The following is a 20,686-nucleotide window of genomic DNA, read 5'->3' on the forward strand; positions in this document are numbered from 1 at the left end:
CTCTTTTACAGATTTATAAACAATTTATAAGAATATACTAATATACATTTAAAGAATATATATATGCAAAATGTATATTTTTATAAGTCAGTTGACTCCCATCAATAATTGAAACAGAATAACCAACACAAAAGAACTATATACAGCCTTCTTCATCCAACATCACAATAGATCACCTTTAGATTTTTTTGTACCACACTGTTGTGCTGTTGGCAACCCTGTTAAAGGCAAAGGAGCGGTTGATAGAAATGGAATTTGAAGCATACATTAACGTGTCGAATATTATTTATTTTTAATGATGCTTAAGTGATATTTAATCCATAAATTTATGAAGAAATTAACTGTGTAATTCTTAATCGTATTATATTTTGTAGTATTTTAAGTGATAGTTATGCTGTAAGCATATTATACAAGTAAGTACGAAATTCTAATAATGGGAGTTAAAAATCTATGGCCAATTTTGTCTCCTATACATGAACGAAAATCGTTATGGGAATTACATGATAAAATACTGGCCATAGACCTGAGCTGTTGGGTGTGTGACAGTCAACACATTGAGCTACATAATCAACCAAGAATGTATCTCAGGTAAGTACATACATATTATAGTTACTTAATGAAACCGCATTTATTTACTTTATCGATACCGGTCCTAGCTACTTCTTCCTGTGTGACTACCATCTAGCTATGGTTTGGACTACTCTCTCACTCTCCGGAATTGTATGTGTAGCTGATATGCCCATTTCGGGCGCGCTTCCGTACAGGGGTAGTCTAAAGCATAGTTGGATGGAAATCACAGAGGAAGAAGTGTAGAAATAGTGGATACAAACGGTATCATTAAAGTAAATAATTACGAAAAAAATTGAGTGCCCACACCCATTTCACACCGAAAATAAGGGTCGAAAGTTACTTTGAAAATGGAAGCTAGCATTGAGGTGCGGGAATCTGCGACAGGTTAGATTAGTTTAGGCTTTTCGTATGTCTTGCATGTAACTATGACAGGTTAGGTTAGTTTAGGCTTTTGGGATGCCTTGCATATACGAATCGGTGATAGGTTAGGTTAGTATAGGTTTTTGGCATGTCTTGCATATACTCTTAATTGTCTAAGAATGTCGCCTTTCTTGCCTCCCTTGGTAACGCTATTGTAAAGATTTATCATTTAGGTTAGATTGGGTTAGTTTAGGTTAGGTTAAAAGTGGCGATGTCATGTTAGTTACTTGTATGTTAAACAACGCCATGTCACAAACGCAATGCACTCAGGGTTGCCAGATGTTCCGATTTTCATATGAAAATCCCGAGTCCCGCTTTGATTCAAAATGGGATGCAAAATATTCCTCCTTTAGGAAATTAACATTACTTGTATAATTTTATTTATTTATTTATTCTGGTGTAGTTAAGGCCATCGTCTCTAGTAACAATTTTCTTCCAGGCCTAAATAATTTCATTAAATTTAAATTAATTTCCTTAACAATTTAGGTTTGAACATTGGAAAGAACGAATATCTTGGTAAGTTATTTGTGACAGCGAATTCAGTGGTGAATATGGCATTTTTAAACATTTAAAAAGAGACATTCAACAGAAATGCATGGCACAGGGAATGGAAGAAAAGCTTATTCAAAATGCTAAAGTCCAGTGTTAAATATGTATATAAACTCTGAAAATGTATACTGTATGTTGAATAATGGGTTTAGAGCAATAATATGCTAAGTCACAAAATAAATATGAATTTAGGATCAGTAAATTTTATGTCATTATAATCAATTAATAAACATTGCAATTTGAATATTTTGTACATGTGATGCCATCTTTTGGAATTTGTGCTTTACAATTAATAATAAACAGCTGGAGAAATCTGTGAAACACAACTACTATTAAGTCATTAAGTTAATAATTTGGCATAACATATTATTGCCACATGTCCTTCACAAAGATGTCAGAGAAACGCGATGTCATTTACAGCCAGATAAATATTGTTTTGTACTTGGAAGCCTGTATCTACAATATTTTTTTTCATTATAATTGAAATTTTGAGATTCATATTAATTCCTTCAACTGCATATAATGGGATAGGCCTAATTTTATATTTTTCTCTCTCTCTTTTTTTTGGTACATTTATGAAAATGTCAACTCTGCTCATATTCATATCTCTCCTTCTTTAAGGCAAAATGTAGGCCTACTGTATATGATGGAAAAAGGATGTCCCTCCTTGGTAGATCTAAAATCTGGCAACCCTGAATGCACTTTGTGAATGACGCAACATCTGCACGTCAACAACTACGGTATTGCTAAAGTAAATAATTACCATTGAAACTTTGGTATCATGCCGAGCACAACACTGCAACTGATGTCCTTTATTTCATGATCAAATCAAACTGAGAGATGGACTAACTTTACAAATGTACACGCGGCATGCGGCAACACAAATTAGTAGGCTATATATATCACGTTTCATACACCACATTTTCACAGTGCAGATTAGGTTTTGATTGTTTAAGCTGTGCCTTGCATATAGTCCTACCCTTTTTGATAGATTTGTGCTGGACTATAGCAAAGAAAGAAGTAATATATCATTGTGGTAGTACTGCAGTACGTCATCATTGTGTGTGAAAATATCTGGCCAGAGGGTACACAAGGGGGATTACCGGGTTTGAACCCCCCTTTTGAACTTCTTGAAAAAAATGACATATTTAGATTTGAGTATTTTTTTTATCCATAATCGTTTTCCCTTCTTTAATTTTTCACTGTCACTGTAACAAAATCTACATCAACATAAGGCATAATCATCCTCCTACCTCTCCTTCAGTATAATCCCTATGCTTGGTGCTGCAGGACATTCGAATTATAACAATACTATCTTTGTTATAGAGAGACCTACTGCCTAGTACCGACCATGTAATAAAATGTAGCTGACACAATATCAAATTTAACTTGAAAATATTGTTTTGACAGTTCTGCAGTGCAGATATTAAATATTGTGTATTACTTACTTACTGGCTTTTAAGGAACCCAGAGGTTCATTGCAGCCCTCACACAAGCCCGCCATTGGTCCCTAACCTGAGCAAGATTAATCCAGTCTCTATCACCATATCCCATCTCCCTCAAATCCATTTTAATATTATCTTCCCATCTATGTCTCGGCCTCCCCAAAGGTCTTTTTCCCTCTGGCCTCCCAACTAACACTCTGTATCCATTTCTGGATTCGCCCATACGTGCTACATGCCCTGCCCATCTCAAACGTCTGGATTTAATGTTCCTAATTATGTCAGGTGAAGAATACAATGCATGCAGTTCTGTGTTGTGTAACTTTCTCCATTCTCCTGTAACTTCTTCCTTCTTAGCCCCAAATATTTTCCTAAGCACCTTATTCTCAAACACCCTTAACCTATGTTCCTCTCTCAAAATGGGAGTCCAAGTTTCACAACCATAAAGAACAACCGGTAATATAACTGTTTTACGAATTCTAACTTTCAGATTTTTGACAACAGACTAGATGATAAAAGCTTCTCAACCGAATAATAACAGGCATTTCCCATATTTATTCTGTGTTTAATTTCCTCCCGGTATCATTTATATAAATATTGTGTATTGTCGATTTTAAACTCATTTTAAGAGTGGCATTTACCTGCTAGTTAATTTGAGTTCTGACTTTATTGTGAAACATTCGTTTAACTTTTTGTTCATTTGACAGTTCATATTTTTAATGTAAACTTCACATTATCATTCCAGGTTCTTTGATATGTCCAATTAATGCTCAATTTTACAATTTTTTAGCAAAAAGTCGCATAGTGATAGTCGGAGGTTAGTGAAAATTTCACATTAGCAAATGTTTCTTCATGGCCGCAACATGACGATGTTGTTACGAATGTTCTTCCTTGAACTATTTTCATATCTCCCTGTGAAAACTCAGCTAATAATAATAATAATAATAATAATAATAATAATAATAATAATGATATTTTAATATACACCAAATTTAAAATACCAATAATGTAAAATGTAAACAAATTTAATAATGATCCTCCTCTATTGACAGAATTCTGCATATGCCAATATATTTGACAATCATCAGTTTTTGTATAAAAGAAAGGATGGTATTTAGAGCAGGTTGCTTGAGTTTATAGCTGTCATATATCTAGAGTAGTTTTCTACAATTTAGAGGTTGTTTTCAATGATTTAAGTAAATTTTCTTTTCCTATGTGTAATGCAGCAAAGAATCGAACTTTCGCCTATTTACTTACATCAACAATTACATATTAACGGGAAGGAGGAACTGAATTTGATGATCTGTTGGGTGAGCCAGTTATTCGGCAGAGATAAATATATTTAGGTCATGCTAAATGTAAAACGAATCTGATTTGTGTTAATATTCAGTATGCACGATAATGTAAGTTACAGTGGTTTATATTCCATAAGCAGCCATTCTTTTATAACAGACACTAAAAAAAAAAAAAAAAAAAAAAAAAAAAAAAAAAAAAAAAAAAAAAAGTAAAATAAAATTATTTATCCTGGTATGAAAATAAGGTAATAATATGTTGTAAAATATCTGAATATCTCCTATGTTCACCGAATTTTTGTAAAGCATTAATTTTCGATGTAAAATAAAATAAGAACATATTTTCAAATGCTTTCCAAATCAATGTCACATCCGTTACAGAAAATAATTTTTTTTTAAATTAAAATAAATGGTCATGGAACTTATTAACACAGATAGTTAATGTCAATCTTTACGTACCAGGAAAGAATTTTTAAAATAGAATTATTCAAAATGATTAATAGGCTTTAAACTAACATAAAATGAAGTGTTGAGGTGGGTGATATTTTTGTCACATCCGTTACAGTGCAAAAAATGACGATGAAATGAAAATTTTGAGAGCAATAATGACGAAAATTCACATGAATCTAAGGAAAGACTGCAGGGTGGCGAGGTGAGAATTGAATTTCCAAAAAAATCTATTTACGTTTTTAAAAATTAACTTCTAAAACTGTGTTCCTTTCACATCCGTTACAAAAGAAAGGCTGCTGTAATAGTTTCCTTTAGTATAGTGACTGAAAATGTTGTTTTATATATAGACATCAGATACACTGATTGCAATTCTATTTGCAGGAACCTCTTCTTTCGCACGTCATGCCTATTGCTGCTAGGGGTGAAGCCTATATTTGTTCTCGAGGGAAAAGCCCCTGAGCTGAAACATTTTGTAATGTCACAGAGAGTACAACACAGAAACCGGAACAAGAAACAAAACAGCTCTTCTGAAGAAGAAAGTATCAAAGGCCTTGAAGTCGGTAAAAAAGGGAGAAACAAAGGCAGTCGCTCCCATTTCAACTCCATATTGAAACAGGTTTGGAGGATGTTTATATACATGTAGTGATCGAAAGTTACAAGTATTATAGGCTATTATTAAATTTTGGTTGATAGAGAAGCTTGAGTTACTGTAGTAGATTTGCACGTTTTACAGTATAATTATTTACTTTATGTCCCATAGCCAACAGCTTTTGTGTAGTCAGTAGACAGAGCTAGAGTCCTGAAAACACTGATTGTATGGGTTTCGTAAGACATAGGATGCAACATCAACATCTATATATTGTAGTAAAAGTACAGAATCTGAGGCGATACATATATCAGTCACTTATTTATTTATTTATTTATTTTTTTTTTGCACAAGGGAAAACACTTTTTTTTAGGGAAAATACTCGTCTTTATTCTCTGATTTTTTTTATTTTGCATGATTTTCATGTCTTGTTTCCATTGTTATTTTAGAGAAAATTTGACATATAATGCCTCAGATTCTACATTTCAACCATAGTGGATAAAAAAAATATGAAGTTTATGGAATCAAAATGTAATACCAGGGAAAAGTTATGGGCTGATATCATAAAGAACAGTGCAAAATATTTTTTCTCTAACTTAATATTTAGAGGTGCCCCAAGAGCACCCACCATATTTTGAAATTTTCACAAAATTTGGAGGTTCAGATTTTTTAATGAGAGAACATCTTCACGTGATTTAATCTGAACAGGATATCAGGAAAATGTTTAAAGAACACATGTTAAAAGACTCCGTATATTTTTGGTCCCTTGTTATTTCATCTTGAAGTGTCACAGAAACCTCTGTTATTTAATAAAATGTCTTAAAATTATTTGGAATGCCCCCTGAGCACTAGTATGTAACTTTTTCTGGGGTGATAGAGTGATTATTGTTATAAAAAAACAATATGTATCTTTGTTCTAGCAATAAAGTATTATTCTTATTATTATTATTATTATTATTATTATTATTATTATTATTATTATTTACGCAGTACACTGAAGACCATAATACATGAATAGTTTTTTTTTTTTATCTGAGAATAACAGAGAGTAGATGAGGATTTGGTTTATGTATTGTACTAAGTTAAATATAGATGTTCTGTTTAGTACAAAAATATCTTTATCTTTAACACAAAATGCCGTCAGGAAAGAATGTACTTACACGGCAAGGTCAAGATTTCTAATGTAAAATCTTTTTATGCACCCCTGTCATTATTTCCTAGCGAATCTTTGTTTGTATATGATATAATTATTTCTCTCTGCATGAAATGACTTTTACATCATATTTAAAAAGAATAATTGCTCCTTACTTCAATGCTTTTGGACACATTCATGTGAATCACATATCTAGACAACCTTCAAAGATATGCAAGTCAATCAGCTGAACACAGAAAGCTCTCACTGTGCCTTGACATATCTGGTCAAGCTGTGTGTTACATTTGATAATACTGCGCATGTGCAAACAGTGACATATTTCTCTGAATGCAAAATTAACTATGTAGCTATTTGGATTCAGACCAGTGCTCATATTAAATCTTTTTATTAAAAATTACTTTAAGAGTAAGCTCTGTAAATGTGCATTTAACACTTCTTAAATCATCTAATATAATGTACGGTATGTAATTATTTTTTTATGTAACTGAGAATAAGGACATTCAAGACACTTATATATTGCATTTTTGATTCAGTGCCAGGAACTGCTGAGGATTATGGGAGTAGCTTGTGTGCAGAGTCTCGGTGAAGCTGAAGCCCTGTGTGCTCAGCTAGATGAAGCTGAGGTATGCTAACTTTTTTAACTGCTGTTTATTAATTGCGTGTTACTTTTCCTGAAGAACAATCACCTCTGAAGCAGAACTTGTGAAATATAAATTATATCTCATACCCATAAAAAGAAGTTACTAACCCATAATATAATTTATTTTAAACACAATAAGAAAGAAACTTGTACCACTTAATAATTTTTTGGTGGTGAGTGTTCAGATGGATTTCTGGATCTATTCTGAAGTTAACAATATGCACATTAAAGAATCTTCAATTGAAATTGCCTCTACACCATAACTATTGCAGAAGGTCTACTAAAAAGAATGATAAAACCTCATAAACTCTTACTCTTCAAAACATATAAGGTGAAATGGCATAAGATTATATCCAGTACAACTGTACAATAAAATTGTTGAATATTTCTTTTTTTATTTCACTATTTTATTTTCCTCGATGATGCAGGCCTTTGTACGCCTAGACCATGCGCTTATTCATCTTGTAAACTGTTCACTGTGATGTCTAAACATCCACAATCACACAAAACGCTATAAAATTGTAATACTAACTTGAGTTTTTGCATGAACAGTGAAAACAGAAACAAAGTAATCACTCTTAAAAGTCACGGATATGACAGTAGTCCACATAACCTTGACATCAACTTACCAAATTTGGAGTATAACACTAGTTGCAGCCAACATCTGCCAAGAAAGATAACTTTTCGTGGATTGACCAATTTCTTACTCTTGCACCTGAACTTGTCAGGTTATTCCCCTGTACAGTCATATTTCAAATATCTGTATCTTCTGACTTGTCATCTTTTTCCTCAGTTCAGTTATGCCACCTAAAAGTATTCACATTCAGCCACCAGATGGCACCATAATCCTAAAATTAACAAAGATGGACTTACCATATTTTTCCTCTGTGGTCTTCATTTTGAAACACTAAAATGAAGTAGTTTGTGGTACTACTGGGCCCGTGTAAAAACTTGCTATTATGTGTCAGCGAAGCATATTCAAGAAAGAATTTTAGTTAGCTTGCAATATAAAATATATCGCCAGTTTTAATGCCATCTTTAGGATATTCATTTGTGCATTAAAGTAATTTATCAGTCATTTATTTTGCTTCCAGTTAGTTGACGGTTGCATATCACAGGATGGGGACTGCTTCTTATATGGTGCGCGAACTGTGTACCGCAACTTCACGATTAGTTCACATGGAACATCTGGTTACAGCGTAGATGAATATAAGATGACTGCTGTGGAAGAGAAGTTGGCTCTCAGTCGTCGAAAGCTGATTGCTCTGTCACTGCTTTGTGGATGTGATTATAATGACAAAGGTGTACTTGGGATTGGGAAGGAGACTGCCATGAAATTTCTGGAAAGTTTGAAAGATGATGAAGTTCTAAACAGGTAATTAAGCAAGTTGCAGAACTGCACACATTGTATTCTTCACCTGACATAATGTTTGAGATGGGCAGGGCATGTAGCACATATGGGCGAATCCAGAAATGCATATAGAGTTAGTTGGGAGGACAGAGAGAAAAAGACCTTTGGGAAGCTGAAACATAGATGGGAGGATAATATTAAAATGGATTTGACGAAGGTGGGATATGATAGTAGGGACTGCATTAATCTTTTTTCAGGATAGGGAGTGATGGCGGGCTTAAGTGAGGGCGGCAATGAATCTTCCGGTTCTATAAAAGCCAATATAAAAAATGGATAAAAATAATTTTTTTTATACATAATTCATTTCCTATAAACAAAAATGCCAATTCTCATATACATACAAGTTTAGCTCAATTTTAATTATCCTTCGTTTATTGCCAGTATAATTGCTAATTTGCAGAATTAAAAAAATGTATTTCACACCCCAGGCCAGTAAAATGTAGCTTTAGAAAGTAAAAAAAAAAAGTAGATAAATAAATAAAACATTAATATATATGTATGAAACTTATAATTAGAAATCAAATTTGTTTTGCTTAGATAATAAATATATATATATATATATATATATATATATATATATATATATATATATATATATATATTTAGTAGGTTATTTTACGATGCTTTATCAACAACTTAGGTTATTTAGAGTCTGAATGAGATGAAAGCGATAATGCTGGTGAAATGAGTCCGGGGTCCAACAGCATTTGCTCATATTGGGTTGAGGAAAAACCCTGGAAAAAACCTCGACCAGGTAACTTGCCCCGACTGGGAATCAAACCCGGGCCACCTGGTTTAGCTGCTAGACGCGCTAACCGTTACTCCACAGGTGTGGACCGATAATATATATTAAATCATCAGTGTTCCAAATTATATTTAGTTATTTAGAAAGCTGTCGTAGAATTTTTAAATACCACATTATATTTTATGAGACATCCTCCCATAAGTGTACAATATTTAGTTTGTAGGTATAAAAAATAGTAGAACTTTAAAGTTGTTAAAACTGTTCTGTAATTATCATGTAAGAACACTGGTTAAAGAAAATCAAAGATATCTTGAGAATTAGGAATGGAGAATTGAAGACGAAGTGGGGAAAAATGCTTCATGTCCACTTTCGGTGGAAAAGGAAGTGCTGCTGCCACATAGTAGCTTAGCATGAATACTATTACTTGCCTGAAGTACAAAATGGAAAAATGATCCCAGTTGTATGAAAAGCTGCTTTGAAAGTTGGCCAACAGGGAAAAGAATGCTTCATGTCCACTTAATACCGAGGATTGTCTCAACACCACGGACATGCGACATGAAGCATTCTTCCTGCTTTGTCTTAAATTATGAATTTTTTTTTTTTTTTTTTGTAAATACTTATTTTTGACAACTTCTTCACTGAATTCATATGTGTGGTGTTTCTAATTGATTTAATAAATTTAACTTTGTGAACATAATGGGAACATCCTGTGTTATAAATAATAATTGTTAGCCTTTTCTATTTATTTACTATCCTTTCTTTTTCTACATACTGTACATATTATATTGTGTTGTATTTGGTACAGAACAGGAAATAATACACTAATCATCACTTCTACCTAGGCTGAAGAAATGGCGAGTAGATCCTATTTACATGTCTTTGGAAAATGAATATCAATCACTGGACAATATATGCAGTAAATGTACTCATCCAGGAAAACTGCAGAAACATGCCAAAAGGGGTTGTGACTTATGTGACACTCAGAGTGATTGCACTGAAACTACTGATGAACACCTCATTCGAAAGGATCCGTAAGTAGAATACTGTTTTATTTTCAGTGTATTTCTTGTGTAATTTTGTTTGTATTTCACGATTGTGTTAGCATATGGATGATTACATTAAAGAAAATATAACACACAGCATTACTGAAAGGTCAGGACACATTTGTAACTTTGTTAAATACGATTTTTATACGAAAAAGGCAACACAATTCACAAAGGAATGTAAATACGCAACTGTTTTGATAAAGTCATAAAATTAGAAAGACTACTTCCAGTATACAGTTATGTACTTATATGAAATTGACAACAAACATATGATTCTCTTCCACTGGCAGAACCAACAGAAAGTTAGTACCTGAAATTTTCTGACGCTGACATACATCCATATAGTATATAGTATAAAAAAAATTATACATTCTTTTTGTTTCCTGTAAAAATACTCTATAAGAGAAATTTTTCTCCTGCATAATTCTGTAAATTGTCCAATAATCATCCTACCAAATTATCAGGGTAAGAAAGAGTGGAAGCTCACTATACTGGTGTCTTATTTAAAGATTGTCATTATGAAGATCAAAGCACCTCATCTCAAAGAGTAAATATCTAAAGATGGAGTGTTATTGATTGAATGTTGAAAGAGCTTCAGACTATGCATGATGGGAATTGGATCTAAGAGTTCAAAACTAATACACGAATGATGTTACCTGGAAATTTATAACCATATTAATTTAATTATGGTTTATTTAACGATGCTCGCAACTACAGAGGTTATATCAGTGTTGCTATGACCATATTTAAATTGTACTTTTTTTTTCTTCTTCTGTTATAAGTGTATTGTATTATGACAGAATTAATTTAGACAATCCTTTTGTTAACTACCTACATTATTTCAGTGAAGAGAAGAAAATTATCATTGCTGAACTGACAATGAGGAGGAAGGCACTGAAGGATGAAACTTTTCCTTCACAAGATATGATTGATGAGTTCTTGCACAAACAGCCACTGCCAGATCTTGATATTACTTGGAAACAACCCGACATATCGAGCTTCCTGGTAAGTTGTTTCTATACATGAATTGGTTTGGTAATGTGAATACCTGTTTCCAGTATCTCTATTTTTCATTTTACCAATTCAAAACAATAATTTTCGTGATGTGGCTTCTATGTGGTGCAATTAAAAGATAGTGTCGTTCTTCATTCTCATGGTTTGTGAATGAAAACTTATTCAAATTATGGATTTTTGATTTCTCGGCTTCTGCCACTTCGTCTTGGTTGCTGGAGCTAACATTTCGAGTATCTTGCTGTGGCCGTCCTCAGAGCTGTGGATCCACAGCAAGATGGTCGAAATATTAGCTCCAGCAACCAAGACGACATGGCAGAAGCACAGCAACCAACAACCCATGGACACTGGCCGTGGAAGCCTATGCCAACCATTGAAGCGCCGGCTGAAGCAACGTTATGTTACATTTGGTAAAATTTACAGGAGCTGCAAAAATGTGTACACGTACAACGTTGTTCTTATAGGGTAGCATACTTTTGAGTGGACAAATTTCACGTACTGAATTGATGGACAGTTGCAAGCCAAAGAGTATAGCAAGGTAACATGACATACAACATTATTACACGGAAACACGCCCAATGAAAATTTTGTAACTTACAATGTTGTTCCAGCCGACGCTTCAATTATTGAAATTATGTTTGCAAGTTCGTAGTTTTGTGACATAACTATTCTGTCCTTCACATAGGTGACATGTAGCCTATTCTAAATCATCTTGTATTTAACAGGTTCTCAACTTTCTCTCGTCTCTCAAGGAGAGAGACTAAATTTGATGAAAAGCAAATAATGTTTACTGCATTCCAGTTATTTTTTGTGGAAAGAAAATATTACTGAATCAATTTCACAATGAAATGGTAGTATAATATCACTATGATTGAAAAAATTCCCAAATTGAATCCACCTCTGCTAAATGAGTGTGTATAAAAGGAATCTGACGATTGGAGAAGAAGATTTTTCCCTACACAAATAACCCAAGGGAACTTTTCTTATAACACCTTATTGCAAGGTTGCATCTGATGTTGTAAGGATGTGTTAATGTGATGTGGCAGATATTTAAGTGTTAAACAGATGCGAAGCAGAACAATGATGTGTGTGCATTAAATTTTGCATAAAAATTAGAGAGTCTATTACAGAGAATTTTGATGTTTTAACGAAGTCTTTTGGGGACAAATATTTGGGAGAATCCACAGTTTTCACCTCGTATGACAGATTTAAAGAGGGTAGAGAATCTGATCTGTTAAACATGAACATTCTTCCTGGTGCCTTTTGACTTTAAATACTGAGGATAAGTTTATAAACTTATGCAATGAGACTGTCAACTGTCTTAGGGAGGTGGCTACCGAACTAAATTTCAGTATTTATTAATACAGAAAATTTTAACAGACATTCTCAATATTCGGCATGTGTCTGCAGAATTTACCCCAAAGCAATTGCGTGTTTAAGTGTGCCAGGAACTTCGTAAGAGAAAGAAATTGAACCAAATTTAATGAGTTTAATCATTACTGGAGACGAATCATGGATTTATGGCTACATTTCTGAAGTCAAGGCGCAGTAATCTAGATGGAAGAGCATAGGTTCACCACAACAGTAAGAACCAGGCAAAGTAGGTTTATTGTGAAGAGAGTCTTATTGATTTTCTTCGATTTTTTTTAGGCATTATTCTCCTGAGTTGGCTTCCAAAGGCTCATTCAATTAACCAACACTATTACAAAATTATTTAGAATCTTTATGAAAACAGGTGGCAAAGAAACATCCGACACTGTTGCATCAAGTTGTGGATTCTGTACCATGACAATGCATCAGGTTACCGTGTCCTTAATGCTATAAATTTATAGTAAAATTACCGATAAATATTCTGTAATCTCTCAACCTCCCCTATTCTCCTGAGTTGACTTCATCAGATTTTTTATCTCTTAATCTGTTAACCAGTTTCCTCTGAAAGGAAAACGAACTGATTGGTAGAAACAATTTTAAACAAAACGAAGAAAGTTCTGAAGAGAAGAAAGAGATAAATGATTCCAAATGTGAAAAGCTTGCTGGAATCATTGTGTTGAGTGCCAAAGGGGACTATTTTGGAGGAGAAAACTTGCAATATCAAGCAGTTACTACCCTTTTGCATTTTTAACAGTATGGGAACTTTACCATTGCAGTGGTAAAATAAAACTTGGAATTATGAAAATTATGTTCCTTACATAAAAAGTAGGCCTAGCATCACTGTGGAGTATAGTATGGTACTCTAACACAAAGGTGAAAGTATTTAATTGGTATTATTATTCGTTTTCAATTTTTTTTTTTTCTTTCAGAAATATTCTGTCAAATTACTTAGTTGGACAGAAGAGTATGCTGTCGAGAAGTTCGTGCCAGTGGTAACAAGGTGGCAAATACATCATCTTCAGAGTGTTACAGAGAATACAGAAAAGCAGATGTTGCCACTTATACCACTTTTAATTGTAAAGACAAGAGTTTTAAAAGGAATCAAAAGTTTTGAAGTTCGGTGGGAGGACAGCCATGGCCTTCTGCAAAGTGTCGGACAAATAGAAGACATGTTGGTTACTGTTGAGCCTCAAGAATTGTTTAGATCTGCATACCCTGCTATTGTAGAAGAATTTGTAAAAGAGAAGGAAGCCAAGACCAAAAAAGGTATTGTTATAGCAGAGAGAGAGAGAGAGAGAGAGTGAGTGAGTGAGTGAGTGTTTTTTTTTTTTTTCTTCACTTTGCTTAAAATTTTTACACTTGTGTATACAAGGTGTGTAAATAATGTAATGAGGAGACTGGCCATGTAATGTTCGATCGGGCAATACTGGTGATGCGGGACTTGGAGGGGAGGCAGGTGAACATGTGATACAGCATCAGTGCCAGTTGGACCTCGCTAGAGTCACGTTGGTTGTCCATAGAGCGTGTTTCAGTGAAGCAGGTTTTGCTCGTGCATTCTGACAATGAGTGACATGAATTTCGAGCAACAGTGTGTGATCAGGTTTTGCTTCAGACTTGGACACAGTGCAACAGAAACGTTTGAAAAATTTCGGCAGGCCTACGGAGACAGTGTTTTATCAAGGGCACAGGTGGTTCAGTATTTTAAAGCATTTGCAGAAGGAAGAGAGTCAATTGAAGATCTACCTCGCAGCGGAAGGACTTTGTTTGCAAGAACTGATACAAATGCTGACAGAGTCCGGGATCTTGTGCGTGCAGATCATCAGTTGACAGTCATAATGATTGGGGCAGAGTTGAATTTGAGTCATCAGATCTTGACCAATAAATTGGGGATAAGAAAAACCTGCTCAAAACTGGTTCCGAGAAACCTCACGCAGGACCAAAAGTAAACGAGGAAGGGACAGATGTGTTGACTTTTTTAAATCGATTGAAAATGATCCCCATTTTCTGGAATGTGTCATTACCGGTGACGAGACTTGGATGTTTGAGTACAACCCAGAAACCAAGCGCCAGTGTATGGAATGGCACACTCCAAACTCTCCAAGGCCAAGAAAAAAGCACAAATGAGCAAATCAAAGATCAAAAGCTTGCTGATGTGCTTTTTTGATAGCCAAGGAATCGTTCACAAAGAATTTGTGCCTCCACGCCAAGAGGTTAATCAAAACTTTTACCGAGAGGTTCTTGAAAGACTTCGCAAAAGTGTCATGCGTGTGAGACCAAACATCAAAAACAACTGGGTGTTGCATCATGACAATGCGCCTTGTCACACAGCAATTTCAGTAAACCATTTTTGGCCAGTAAGAACATTCCTGTGGCTCCTCAGCTTCCCTATTCCCTTGACCTGAGTCCTTGTGACTTTTTCTTCTTCCCGAGATTGAAAACACACTTCAAGGGACGTCGTTTTGGGGCCCTGGACAACATTCAAATGGCTGTAACCGACCAGCTGAAGGCTATTCCAGTATCCGAATTTCAGCATAGCTATGAGGAGTGGAAGAATTGTCTCCAGCGCTGTGTGGCTTCCCAAGGCAATTACTTTGAAGGGGACAATGTTCAATTGTAATGTTGTTGGAATAAATCAGTCTCGTTACTTTATTTACACACTTCGTATTAAGAGATGTTTAATTTGCAGACAATGATTGACGTTGGAGCTAGTTATGGTAAGGTGGATACAGATTCTATTATTCCACATTCAACGACTATCACGAAATATCAAGGATGGAACAAACAAAATTCGAGCTGAAGTTGTTTCAAAATTTAAAAAAATTAATGGAAAAATCGCCATTTGGTTTTAAAATGAATTATTTTTGTTCATTCTTATCTAGAATTTCCTCTTTGGTTTCTTTAATGTATTTACTTTTGTCCTATGACATAACAAATACAACTGTTACAAAATATGATAGCTGTTCTGTTCAACTAGAGGATAAATACGAATTTATCATTTTTAACTTTTTCAGTGCTGCTTAAACTTTCTATTTATATTGTTATAGACTACATAGTTTGCTAACATTTTATTTTATTGATTTATTAACTTATTAGTATTTTAATATTTTATTGTAATTTTTACTCAATCTGATAGCCTATATTACCTTCTAGATTCACTAACCAGGTGATAGGGCATCAGGCAGTTTAGTAATTTCCATAGTGCATATTGTAAACACAGTGTTCAGTCTATGATTCCCTTTAAATGACTGAGACTGACTGGTCAACCGTGATACTTCATCGAGTGTTTCACTTTCTGTGGAGTCTGTACATTCAGCAGCCAGCCTGCTCAGCGACTGATTGACTGCGTGTATATCATGACTCTCGGTGGGTTGTTTGTATTTGAATGCAGACTCTATTTTGGAGACATACAGTGTAGTATAATATTTAATTTGTTGCTTTCGTCTTGTGCAAGGAAATAATTAAACAAGTCCTTTTTTCCCAGTCTTGAGTACACTAGCATTTTTTTCCAAATAAAAACTTACTGTTATTAATTTTTAATAACAATTATTAGACTTCACATACATTATTCTCAGATGAATTAAGATTATACTGATTATAAATAAACAGGCAGACGGATGGCGTACCAATAATCACTTGCATTGTTAAGAGATGTTGGAAAGTTATTTCCATGAAGATGTCAAAATCGATTGTCTGCAGTATCATAATATTTTCTTCTTTATCTTTATGTAGTGATAAAATAAAAATGTGTGAAAATTTCTGTTATAATTTAAATCTAATACATAAATTTTATATCGTTATTTTATTTTAAATTTAATATAAATTAGTTAGTCCACACCTGTGGAGTAACAGTCAGTGCCTCTGGCCGCGAAACCAGGTGGCCTGGGTTCGAATCCTGGTCGGAGCAAGTTACTTGGTTGAGGTTTTTTCCGGGGTTTTCCCTCAACCCAACACGAGCAAATGCTGGGTAACTTTCGGTGCTAGACCCTGGACTCATTTCACCGGCATTATCACCTTCATTTCATTCAGACACTAAATAACCTAGATGTTGATACAGCGTCGTAAAATAACCCAATAAAAAAAATGTATATAAATTAGTGATAAATATGATTTGTGTATTTGAAAAAAATAAGTCCATTAATAATTCCTTATTTGACAACGTTACTAATTTCCATAATACATAGAAGGAATTTATTCTAATATTACTATTTCGGTTGTTTAAAGGTAAAGGAGCCAGGAAACCCAAAACAAAAGGAAAGTCATCAGAGAAATGTCTGTGCAGATGTGAGGAGAATGGAGAAAATAATACCCAGTCAACACAACAAGGACATCTTTGTACATTCGTGAAATCTGGAGGCAAATCCAGTAATGTGTCTGATATTCAAGATATATTAAGAGATTTGAATGTAAATTCTGAAGTTGGAAAAGCAAAACAGAAACCTTTACTTGCCACAGACAAGCATAATGAGCAGCCATATGTTAAACGAAGGGAGAAACAGGCTAAGTTAACGTTCAGTTACTTTTCTCATAAGATAGCTGAGAATACAGTACATAGTGAAAACCGTGGAAAAGAGAACACAGAAAAAAACTTACAAATGAATAAAGAAAACATTTATAATTTACATGATGAATATGAAACCAAACAACAAAACAGTGTCAGCAGCAACAAGGAGGTACACTCGAAAGATGATATTTCATTAAAGAAATATGTTGAACATGAACTTCATAATTTTTCATTAAATGAACCTGCAATAAATGACATTTGTGAGCAGTTTGAATGCTTAGATGTCGATGATGAAATAACAGACTTGTCAAGTATTATATGTGGTATTGTTGGTGAAAACTCAAACGAGAATTCTTGTGAGGATTAACGTTTTGTAAGTCTTTGTTGCTGTTTTTTATATTGAATGAAACAATGTTATTTATCTTACTATCACCGCAGTGACATATAGGCCTACTGTACTGCAATTGTTAACGTAATTTACATTACTGAAAAGACTTATGTTAATTGAATACTGATGTAACTCAATAGCGAAATAATGTAACTTAGACCCTTATTCTGGGGTTGTATTGAATTAATGTGTGGTTTGTATGTATGAAACAAGATTATTCGAGTACCCATAACTTTCATTTTCATGTAAAACATAACTGAAATATCGATGGTGTTTGGGTAAAGGTAGACAAGTATTGCAAATAATTTTCTACAAATAAAACATCAAATGCTGTTATTAATTTGTTTTTTGCACACCCACTTGTAGAAGTTGAACTTGTGAATTCACTGTATTCACCTGGGGAAAAAAAACTCAATTTGTACCAAAAATTACTTAAACCCCTTTACCTAAACACCATCGATATGTCATTCAATTTGTTATGTCATTTGAGAGTATTGGAATGATTGAATTGAAATGTTATATTATATATTTAAACATTTCCCAGTGTTAACATTGGTGCAGTTTTGATATACTACAGTAGAACCTCATTTATCCATAATAATGTGGGGAAAGGGAGGAACAGTTAATCAGAAAAGATGGATAATACATTCTGCTTGTTCTTACCTTATTTGTATGTTCCTTTAAAGACGTCTATCACTTTTTTCTGAACTTCACTATCTTGTATTGAAATGCAAGTGATGAGTGGGGACATGAGGAGTAGCTGTTTATGCTTCAGTTTTGAAGTCCTGCATACAGCTAATGTGTTTACCATAATGCAGTAGCCTCATATAGGGTCTCATGATAGACACTTTCTCTTTATGAGTGTAGATCGAATTTTATCTCGTTTTCGTGATTAACTAGCGAGGGAAAAGCAGGAAGACTGTCGGAATGATCAGTTAATCAAGGTATGAATAATCGAGGTTCTGCTGTATCAGCATGTACAGGGATCAGTTAATTCAATGTCGTAAAGGTGTTCATTTTGTTATTGTCTATAATGTGCTCTATTCTTGTGTCATATTAATTCATTATGTAGAAAGTGATGATAAACAAAATTGTAATTCTAAAGAAGATTTTTTTTTTAAGTTACTTCCTCCTCTCTCTGATCCCTTGCATCAATTGTAACAGAATAATTTTATATATGTGAGTCATTCCACGTCAAATCGCACAGCAATAAAACACGACCTTCTCGGAAATGGTCGAATTTTTTTTCATGAATTCCAGACATCAAATAAGGAGACCCGTATTTTTTTATTTTCACAATTATTAATTATTTGTGTAGTTATGAATATTTGAAGTTATGCAAATTATGCGCGCACTGTTACATAAACTCGCTTGGAACTTTGTGTCTACATATAATTGAAATTTGCAGTTTGGCGCATTTGAAAGACGAAATACAACACTTTTTATTACTTTAGGCCTATCACAAATAAATTTAAAATTTGGCCTATTTTTTTAATCATTTCGTTTTCAAAGCAAAATTACTATACTAAATAGCCAAGTTAAAAATCTGAAAAAAATATAGACTTGTTTGCTGATGTATTATCTGTAAACTACTGCATTTATAAATATGGGATCGGCACCCATACATTTGTAACAATTTATTTTCCAGAGGCATGCACGCGCTCGCGATGCCCAACTAATGAACTGCTTGCAGCCATAGGCTAGAAGGCTGCCCGTGGAAATTTCCCGTTGCATCTGATGTCACCATACTAATCATCAAATGATTAATACCTTAAGGAACAGTAAATATCTTGTCTAAAATTATTTTATTATTGTCAGCTCAGGGGGAAGCCCTTCACAGTTTATACTGTAATATAGCCAAGTATTTGATGATAGCAAGACTGGGTAAGACAGTAAATAGATGGCATGAGAGAAAAATAATCAGTTTGGGTTTGAATTTCGCGCAGTGACGTGACTTCTATACAACATGAGTGATGGTAAAGATCGCGTAATATATAACAAGTGTTTAAATCCATTTACCTTCCTAATCACCCTTTTAAAAAGAAAAGTACACTAAGACGCGTAAGTCGCGACTTATTGATAAAGCTCAATTTAAAGGAGTCTTTGAGTGTGCAAATATGTGATTTGTTCCGTAAAAATCAATCAATTTCCGCATAGGTCAGGTGAAATTATATGTGAAGCCGGTAGTTCTTGTGATATTAATAAACATGAATCAAATGAAAGTGCGGACAGAGAAACTGATTATCCTAGTATTTCTTCTAGCAATTCTATGGATACAGTGCTAGAAATCAGTAATATTGAGGAATTAAACAAGAGTTTGATGTCAATAGAATCCCCTATCAAGAAAAGAAAGATACAACAAAACGATACCCCAGTGAAAATTTTCAAAAGTAAAAGGCTCCCTAGCATGTTAAGTTTTTCATGTAGAAGATGCATCATCATTCATTCAAAAGTCAGCCATATTTTATTTTTGACGGAATGCAAAGAAAGTACAACCTGAAAATTACATAGTTATTGCAGACTTTTCTGAAAATTATTCATTTATAATACAGGATTCAATACAAGGTGTGCATTGGAACATATGCCAAGCCACAATACAGTAAAATTTTAATTTTACTTCCTACTTTATTTTATTTTATATTCTCTTATAGGCCTATTAATATTATATCTGAACTGTGACCGAACACGAGCGCTGCTCATTCGGTCTCAAATTTTGTTAATACTACTGCATCTCCTTTTTTTATATTGATTGTATTATTTTATTTCTATTTCTCTTATTTGTAATTATATTCTTTATTCTGTATATTTAAATAAATAAATTCTTTCGTAGTATATTTCAAAGGAGATACAGAAATTCGTTACAAAAGTAATGTCATCTCAGAAACCATGAAACATGACACCGATCCCTTTCACTTTTTTCAGTCCGAAGCAATCAATTTCTTAAAGCAAGAATTCAACGATATAAAAAAATCATCTACTTTTCCAATGGATCAAGTTCACAAAAAAAATTTAAAAATAATTGCTTACATGAAGACGATTATGGAATTAGTGCTGAATGACACTTCTTTGCAATGTTGCATGGTAAAGGTCCATGTGTTGGCATTGGAGATA

General features: G+C 33.8%; 1 protein-coding gene across 2 annotated transcripts; it reads left to right on the top strand.

Moving 5' to 3' along the window:
• The first annotated feature begins 241 nt into the window (after positions 1-241).
• On the top strand, positions 242-17,870 carry Gen (XPG-like endonuclease). Of its 2 annotated transcripts, XM_069837304.1 has the most exons (8): positions 242-588; positions 5,105-5,339; positions 6,996-7,085; positions 8,197-8,477; positions 10,101-10,289; positions 11,150-11,309; positions 13,616-13,952; positions 16,908-17,870. In XM_069837304.1, exons 1-8 carry the CDS (start codon positions 434-436, stop codon positions 17,552-17,554), a joined length of 2,094 nt encoding a protein of 697 aa, XP_069693405.1. In that variant the 5' UTR covers positions 242-433; the 3' UTR covers positions 17,555-17,870. The 2 variants fall into 2 exon arrangements, with proteins under 2 accessions (XP_069693405.1, XP_069693406.1); XM_069837305.1 differs by lacking the exon at positions 13,616-13,952 and having other exon boundaries at positions 16,908-17,166.
• The last annotated feature ends 2,816 nt before the right edge of the window (positions 17,871-20,686 follow it).

Source organism: Periplaneta americana, chromosome 10 (assembly GCF_040183065.1).
Source record: "Periplaneta americana isolate PAMFEO1 chromosome 10, P.americana_PAMFEO1_priV1, whole genome shotgun sequence".
NCBI classification, from domain to species: Eukaryota; Metazoa; Arthropoda; class Insecta; order Blattodea; family Blattidae; genus Periplaneta; species Periplaneta americana.

What these genes read in the sequence shown, in the direction of transcription:
- Gen (XM_069837304.1), top strand. Translation starts at nt 434, where the DNA reads ATGGGAGTTAAAAATCTATGGCCAATTTTGTCTCCTATACATGAACGA. An exon ending in GATGATGAAGTTCTAAACAG is followed by an intron (nt 8,478 to 10,100) that starts GTAATTAAGCAA and finishes ACTTCTACCTAG; the next exon opens with GCTGAAGAAATGGCGAGTAG. An exon ending in CACCTCATTCGAAAGGATCC is followed by an intron (nt 10,290 to 11,149) that starts GTAAGTAGAATA and finishes ACATTATTTCAG; the next exon opens with TGAAGAGAAGAAAATTATCA.